At 44.9% G+C, this 9,057-nt stretch overlaps 1 protein-coding gene across 1 annotated transcript; it reads right to left on the reverse strand.

The window, feature by feature from the left end:
* Positions 1 to 4,358: 4,358 nt before the first annotated feature.
* Positions 4,359 to 5,784, reverse strand: lratd1 (LRAT domain containing 1; the record flags this gene model as incomplete). The annotated part of the gene is made up of 2 exons (XM_083898319.1): positions 5,679 to 5,784; positions 4,359 to 5,184 (listed from the first exon to the last, which is right to left on the reverse strand). The coding sequence occupies exon 2, from the start codon at positions 5,145 to 5,147 to the stop codon at positions 4,359 to 4,361; it is 789 nt and encodes a 262-aa protein (XP_083754445.1). The 5' UTR covers positions 5,148 to 5,184; positions 5,679 to 5,784.
* Between the last annotated feature and the right edge of the window lie 3,273 nt (positions 5,785 to 9,057).

Genomic DNA, 9,057 nt, shown 5'->3' on the forward strand with positions numbered 1-9,057 from the left:
CAAACAAGTGTGTTTGAACAGAAGCATTCATTTGCATGTCAGTTATTGCACCTGTTGCACCTAAAGGGTGTGTTTGCAGGCAGGTTTTTCTGGTACGATGACTTCCCCAAGGCTATTGTTTAGCACTGGCAGCTTTGTTGAATAGCAGTTATTATTTAAATGCGTAGACTTCGGAACAAAGTTTAACACAAAGCAGGACTTCCCCCGTTTCCTGTAAGTCTTCCCTGACTTGACGCTTGTCAAACCACAGTTTATCCAGATGTCATCTCAGTTATTCTTGCTTTTACTTGCGTCTGGCAGATACAAAATTAGGTCAACTACAGTGTGCTAATTTTAACTGAAATTGAATCTGTTCCTTGTGACTGAAACAGTAACGCACATCTGACTGAAAGAATCGTTTATAGTTCGTTCTCAGTTCACAGAATATATGGCGCCAGCTTTTAATCTCATTAAATCAGGTCACAAATGTAAAATTTCAATAGTATAAAAGCTACATATTTATTTAATTTAAAGAAAAGCAGGGTGTTTGATTTAAGCTATTTTCACACATGAGTTTGTCTGGAATCTATAGTTTCAGCTGTGGATTTAGTCTGCACAGTATTTATCAAAGCTAAATAGTAAGATGTGAGTGTCTATGTTCATTGTTGTATAATCTAACATATTGCCCAGTTCATCAGTGTAGCTCACTAATGATTTTTTTTTTTCTAAAACCGGACACAGATTTGGTCTTTTCAGTGGATTTCGTTGGCGAGGCGTTAAAACAAAAGGACATTACCGCAGGTTTTACAATGTGAACGTACATTGGCGACTACATCTCAGTGATTAATAGTGACACTGTGAGAGACAAGGACGGTTGTGTTGCAGGTTTCATGGTCATTATTGTTTGAGAGCCAGCATGACGTTTACTTTAGAGACACCCACCCTCACAGTGTGACGCGGAAAAAACAATGCCTGTTAGCCGTGTCATTTAAATAACAGTTGCATTAGAGCGTGTAATTTCTCTCCAAATGCAATTTCAAACACTATGCACACATTTTTACATCGTATACTTAGAGCAAACTATTGTTTTCAGCTGTTTACGCCATTAACCCAGTTACTGGTGTAGTAAGTAGTTCACCCTAAATAATACTGGACAAGGAACAAAAGACAATGAAGTCTACAGGGAGATCCACGCAGGCAAGTGTGAGGAGATCCTCTTAAAGGCATCACGCAGGCGGGATGGTCTTGTTTCCTTCCTCCCCACAACATCTCCCCCGAGACCCCTGATTTAGCTGGCAGCGGGCTAGCTGTGATCCACTTAGTCCAGACGCACACACACACACACACACACACACACACACACACACACACACACACACACACACAGTCGACAAACCCCATGTGAATCCCATGCTTCCATGCCATTGCACAAAGGAACAACAACAAAAAAAAAATGTATGGAAGAGAAAGTGTGTGTGTGAGAGAAAAAGGTTTTGTTGACATATGTGTTTCTTACATGAGTGACCACCAAGGCTAACAACTGTCTTTGTAATGAAAGGTTGCACAGCCACACACACACACACACACACACACATGCAGACACGTGTGTGTGTGTGCTACAGCGATTTATTTCACACTCTCAGTGATGGCTGCAAAGATGCAGGCCCTCATAAATATACAGTACGTCCACACAGCATATGGTCGATATACTGTGTACATACACCCACACTCGCACACACACACACTGAGTTGTCTGAGCTCGCACAAACAACCTGACATTCACAGCTTTCGGTATTTTTGTCTCGCACTTTTTACTCACACACACACACTCGTATATATGGTGGAATATGGAGCTTGAAGCTGAAATGCACACACACACACACACACACACACACACACACACACGCACACTGACAATGTCAGACAGCAGAGGCCTTCCCTTTAGCTAAAAATGTGGTGGGCATTGTCTGCCTGGAGCTCTCTCTCTATCTGTGTGTGTGTGTGTAGAACTTATAGAAACTACTAAATCTTTCACTAAGGCCTGTTAGTTACAGAGCACATATACACACACACATACACATACACACAAGCTAAAACAAGCTGCCCCAGTACCCTGATTTTTCAAATTCACTGGGGATGTCTGACACACTCTCTCTCTCACACACACACACACACACCTGGAACAACTTCAACTATCCAACTGCACGTGTTCACAATACGGAACAGACAAAAACAACTGAAGGTAAAGGAGAAAACAGTAGTAACTGGGAGGGGGAGCTGTTTTTGAATTACTTACATATATCTTGATTTTTGAGTCAGTGTAATGGAATAACCAGTTTATGATTAAACCTCCCAATCCCTTTAAAATTAATTAAATAAAATGTTTTTTTTATGCTTCAGTAATGAGAGGTTGGGGAGTAAAGCAAGACAGAGCAATGATGAAGAAATACCGGTCAATCGTGCATGGCTAGAGGCAAATATAGAGCACACAAAAAAACGCAAATCAGTCCCAGCAGAGACAAACACCATCCCTCATCTCCAGGTGGTTTCAGCAAAAAAAATCAACATTGTATTATTTATGGTAAACACACTGAGGCTGAAATCGCGGCCTATATCATGTCGAGGTGATGTTTCAACCTGAGAAGTATCTGACTGTATCGTGATGAAAACACCGTGCCATCGAAATGAATGAGAGCTGCAGGCTGCTGGCAGCATCATCAAAGAAAGCACATGACAACAAAACATTTCCATAAATCTGCTCTGGTCCTTTAAGACTCAATTAAGTTGAAGCGACGTTATAGACGGACGTCTCCGTACCACGAGCAAAGTAGTCCATCCAGAAAATGAAGATGTTTCCACTCCCACAGATAAAGCCACTGCAGACTGATGCAAAGCCATAATAACAATGTGTTACTTTGTGATAAAACATGAACTATAATGTAAACATAGCATATAAACCAATATGACATGAGTATAGTGCTGTTCTGGATAGTGAAAAAAACAAACAAACACATAATCAGAGAGAAATCAGCATGCATGTGAATGTGTAAACACCAGCAGGATAAAAACCCACGCAAGGAAACACAGCCTGTGGCCAAACACTGCATGTTCCCATTGCCTCCATACATCTGCCTGTATACTGTAGCTCGCAGATAACGTATGGATTTATCATAACGCCTTTTATGGGTTTGATGCAGATGACCATTTTATTGCCTCCAAACACTGTGGAGATATATGAAGCCTATTTGACTCCAGGCATGGTCAGGAGGCACCAGAGCATCAATAATTCATACAGGAAATCCACCACCACCACCACCATGTGTGTGTGTGTGTGTGTGTGTGTGTGTGTGTGTGTGTGTTTGAGTATAAGAGCGAGCAATGGTTAACGTGTAATTGCACATGTATGACCCAAAACAACACCTGCTCAAAATCCAGTTCTTGTTTTTCATTATTTCAACCTCCATTTATTTTTTGAACCAAAAAAGAGATCAGGGTTAAATCCACTAAACGTAAATACAAAAATAAGAGACTCAAATTGAAATCAATATGAATACAATTATTGTACACATACATCCAGTGTTGTGGTTCAGGATGACAGCATTGTGACAATGACAGTAGTCTTGATATGGCCAAAGAGAAGCTTGAACAAGCCACAAATGCTTAGGCATAGAACCTGGGACTGTCACAGGTCAGAGTTTTTTTTAGTTTTTTTTTTTAGTAGTGGCTTGGATCGGTGTTATGTTCAGTTCCGGCCTTAAAGCTAACAGTAAAAAAATAGAAGGGAGACTTTTTTTTTTTTCACCCCCCACCCCATCCACCCCCAATCTCACCGTCTGGTCTGCCGCAGCAGGTGCCCTGTATGCAGAGAAGGGGCCATTTCCATTATCCCGAGAAATTAAACGGAAAAACCAAACCGAGCCTTGTGCCATATACGCGCGCGGTGTATGTGTGATTTCTCTGTTTGGGGGCAATGTGTATTTAGGTAGAAATCGTGTCTCTCTCAGCACGATTTCTGATTCTGAAGGGGCGTTGTCTGTTTAAATGGCCGCACTCTCTCTCTCTCTCTCAGTTTTCAACACTCTGCAATTAGATGGAAATTCCTCAGGGCGCATGTGATCCAAGCGCATCTCGCAGGCGGCTGATCCATCCATCCATCCATCCATCCACGTCCCAAACCAACAGGTCCTTCCTTGCACGTGTGTGCGTCTGTGTGCTTATGTGCAAGTACGTTCATGTGTGCGCAAAAACAACTGTGCGTCCGCGCGCGCTGGCGAAACGAGGCAGCTGGGGGAGAGAGAAAGAAAGAAAGAAAGAGAGAGCGCCAGGGAGGAGGAGGAGGAGGAGGAGGAGGAGGAGAGGATATCAAACGGAATCCATGATCACTCCTTGCCCCCGTTAACCAAAGACAGCTCTTTAAGAATTCCACTGGCGTCCACTCGCCTTCTCTCCCGGATCATGTCCTCCAGGCTGCGAAAGACCAGAGTGTGCACCCCGCTGCCAGTCAGGTGCACCTTAAGGAAATACTGCTGCTCCGCTGAGTGCGCCTCTCCCCCGGCTTTGAACTCCCGTTTCCCAAAGCGACACCAGGCTGCGAAACTTTCCGAGTTGGTCCAGCATATCTCCTCGCTGCTCAGGCCCAGGTGTCCCACTGCGTTCTGCATCACCAGGTCAGGAGGAAGCGGTCGGTACCGGTACCGATTGTTGACTATCCTCCCGTGGCGACCGCTGCTGATCTCAAGCAGGCTGTCCTTGCGGATCTCGCCCTTGTGCAGATGAATGACCTGCTCGTCCTGCTCGTAGATGGCCCAGTGGGGGGCTTGCGCCGTGGCCACCAGCTCCAGCAGGTCCCCCGGTTTGCACATAGTCAGCAAAGTTTTGGCCGAGTAAACATTCAAGTCCTCGTTCTCCCGCAGTTTTGAGAAGATGCATTCCTGGGAGCAGAACGCCGAGTACTCCACCTCGCTGACCGAGAACGGTCCCTCCTCGGCCGGACTGTGGTCTTTGGTGAAGCCGCAGTCAGAAGGAGTGCGGTCGTCCACCTCCTCCTCTTCGTCAGAGAAGAAGTAGGCGACGCCGACCCGAAGCTCGTCCTTCTCTAGCCCGGACGGATCCCCCGTGGGCAGCTCGCTGTAGTTGAGGTGGGTGATCCGATCCAGTTGATTTCCCATCAATGACCTGGCAAGGCAGAGGCATGGACTGCGGTGTCTGAAAGCACGGAGAGAGAGAGAGGGAGGAGGAGGAGGAGGGAGATGAGGAGGGAGATATGGAGAGATAGAGAGATGGATGTCAGGTGTGAAATGCAACGTCAAGCAAAAATATAGTCACTTTCACGCAGCGCCACACATTACGCATGGCTGCATTTAAAATCCCTTTGGTCAACAGATAATAGACTAGGCTGAGAACGCGCTCAGCACTTCCCGACTGTACACAGGAGCTCTATCTTGTATTTAGATGGAACGCGTACACGAACACAATCAATGATCCTCACTTCACTCCCATTTGTCAATCATTAATTCCGGTGGAATGTAAAAAAAAAGCTCCCACGCAGAGGAAGCAAGATAAAGGAAATGATTAAAAGTATAGTGTGAGAACGACAGCTGCTGCAGAGCGAATGAGTGTGGAGAGAGAAAGAGCTGTAAATAAAGCCACTGCTGTGTCTTTACGCACGGCGCAAAATGGAAAGAAACTTGAGGATGTACCTGTGCGCTCCCTGGGCAAATGGTTAAATATCCGTGTTGTCCATCGCTACAGAGGGCTGAGCTGTCCCCCTCCGTGCTGCTCCTTTCTCCTCTTCGCTCCTCTCCCTTTCTTCTCACACTTGTCTATCTAAGCGTTACAACGTGCCAACCGGGTGCTCCGGCTGCCGTGCGGGGCTAGAACTTCACTCCTTTCAGCGCCAGGCTCTTAATAAGTACCACGGAGAGCTCCGCCTCGGCCAGGCGCGCTCCTCCTTCCGCGGGGTTTTACTGGAGCTCAGTCACGGGCTCCATTACCGCCGAGCCAATGGACGCCCGCGGAGGAATACGCCAGTCATCCACGCGAGCCAATCCACTGCGAGCAGGGCGGCCTGGCGGCGACAGGCGGCTGTTACCGTGGCATGGGTTTTTGTTGTCAGAGAGAGAGAGAGAGAGCTGTGGAATTCTGTACATGATCCTCAGGGTGCGTTGTATGTAAGTTCAAGGCAGCAGCAGCAGCCACCACCAGTGATAAGACACCAGCAGCATCTCACGAGGAGCAACAATATGAGAGAAGCTGCAGCTTTTCTACTGCACTCTGGTGTCACATAAACATTTATGCTGTCTGGAAAATGCTCCAAAAAAAAAAAGAAGACAAAAACCGCAGCCTAGTTCCATGTTGCTGCAGGACATGACAAATGTGTCCTTCTTGAATACACAAGCGTGGGTTACATGTTCAATAATTTCCACACTGCATCACTTCTTGCACATCTGTCACTGTGTGTGTGAGAGTGTGTGAGAGAGACACTGGAGGGTGGAGCTGCAGGCAGGTGTTTGTTTGCAAGTTATAAACAAAAGACAGGAGTCCACAGAGAGGTTAATACAAACTCCATCTTTTTATCTTTTTTAAAATTGTACTTTGCATTGATGTTGCGTGGTGTAGGAGCGAAATATGACTGGAATGAAATGCGTATCAAATTTCATCCAGTGAGTCACTTTTGCATGCATAATGTATTGTACTGGGCTTGAAAGATAAATGTGCATGCACTTATGTCATCCACACTCTGCTGCCATATCTGCCCAGAGCAGAGAGCCACCTTGCTGTTTAATATCTTAATATCTGACCCTCATATGGAAGTGAATGCTCCGTCTATATCTAGAGCTTTATTTATTTATTTTTTTCCTCTTTTTTTGGCAGCATCAAGATCTCCAAAAGCATGTCTCTCTCTTCTCTCTTCTCTCCCAGATGGTTGCAGATAGCAGTTCTCCACTTACTGATATAGAACAGTCCCATGGTCTGTGTTTCCAGTGGTGACAGGCTGAGCGGAGGGCGGCTTTTTACAGTAGGTGAGATGTGATTGTATAGATTGAACACCCTCACGCACATGCATTGACTTTTGTTTATTTGGAGAGCCTAAAGGCCACATTATACTTCTCCGACTGCGTAATGCGTTATCTGACTGCGTAACCACTGAGAACCCTCGAGCCTTCATAGTTCTCTGTCGTGGTGCCGGATAAGCGTTGCAATTTCCCGCCCGATCAGTAGGGGTCGCTACGCGATGTTTTGGCTACAGTGAGCAATGGCGTCCGAGAGAGAAAGACTGTTGTTGTTGTGGTTGCAGCTGAATAACATTGAAACAGTGGCCGTTTCTCATCTGAAATAAATATCTTTCTGTCCCGGAAGAAGTTTTAAGATAATTTGAGGCGAGAAATTAGCCATTCACAGTCTAAGCATGTGCTGTTAAGATATGACATATTTATAGTTGGGCAGCGGCGTTGTCGGTGGTGATCAGCTCCGCCTCTGTGGACCCTCGGTGCGCACAGTGACCGGCACAGAGCAGAGTTATCTCTGCCTGTCCTGACCAATCGCAGCCCTTGCTGCCTCCGTTGCCCCTTGACGGAGTGACGGACACTACAATAACACACACACACTGGTTCCCATGACCTCAGGGGACATTGCATTGACTTAAGTACATTTCCTGGACACTTACTCTACACTTACTTATTAACCATGATTACTACTGGCCTTATCTGAACCCTAACCTTAACCTAACTTTGAAACATGTCTTCCCTTTAAAATGTAGTCATTTACGCCCATAATTTGACTGTGTAAATTTATTTAGGTCTCCACAACATAAGGAATACCAGGTGCCTGTGCACACACACACACACAAACACACACAAACACACACACAGCAGCGGCTGTAAATCTTTAGTGGTAAATGAACTGCATGGTCTGGTTTGTGTGCATATATTAACACTGTGCATGTCTTCCATTTTTCTGCTGTTAATGAGTGTTGGTTTTTCCCTGGACATACCGAGGGGGGGAAGGGCTCAACATGTTGACTCTATCAGCAGATGGGACTTTTTGATAAAAGTTTAGTTTCGACAAGGTCACTGTGTTTATGCCGCAAAAGTTTCCCTAAGAGGTAACAAACACAAGCGTACACACACACACGCACACGCACACACCAAGAACAAACACAAACATTTATTATGTGCAGCTATGTGTGCGTCCTTTATTCATTTTGTGCGTCTATCTCGCTGATTGCCTTTTAGTTGTGCACTTTGTGTGACCTAAATGATAAAGAAAGAGAAAAAGATCCTTTATTCATACACATGGGGGAGGAATTCAGGAGTTATTTAGCTCTGTACAATTAGTATAGGCTTAAAATAATAACAAGTATGAAAAAGTGCAAGACACTGACATAAGGTATATATACAGTATATGCTAATATAGTATACAAACATAGTATGACAATACATAACTGTACTGTAGTAATGATGAATATCAGCATCTGATGTTACATAATGATAAATATCATCATAATATTGACATATTATAACAAAGAATTACAAATGGCGCTCACTTGCTTACACAGTGCACACAAGGTGTCAGCAGTGGGTTTAGCCGCTGTCTCCATGGAGCATGTGGTCTGGCTATACCTATAATGTACAATGGGCAGAAATGAGTTTCTTTTGTGGACTTTGCTTTTTCTGGACACAAATACACTCTGCTAGCTCTCTCTCTCTCACACACACACATGCAGGCACACACACACACACCTAATCATATATGCAGCTGGTGTAATAATAAGGCAGGGTGCAGACAGTACTGGAATAAGTTCTGAGACAGGGTGATATTTCACAGCCCCAATAATTGGATACGTCTCTATTCCCTAATTACTAACTAAATCATATATAGTGCTGCAGCATCATGCCATGCAGATAAAACAGACGGCTGTCCTCAAATCAGTCCATCCAACATCAGTGTGTGTGTGTGTGTGTGTGTGCGGGTCTGTCTCACCTGTCAACACAAACTTATCCAGTCCCTGTCAACGGTAATGTTATGTGTGTTCTTAGCCAGGAAGGTCTTCCAGGGGAGTCCTGTATAGTTTTATTG

This window comes from Microchirus variegatus (genome assembly GCF_963457635.1).
Source record: "Microchirus variegatus genome assembly, chromosome: 12".
In the NCBI taxonomy this organism is placed as follows: domain Eukaryota; kingdom Metazoa; phylum Chordata; class Actinopteri; order Pleuronectiformes; family Soleidae; genus Microchirus; species Microchirus variegatus.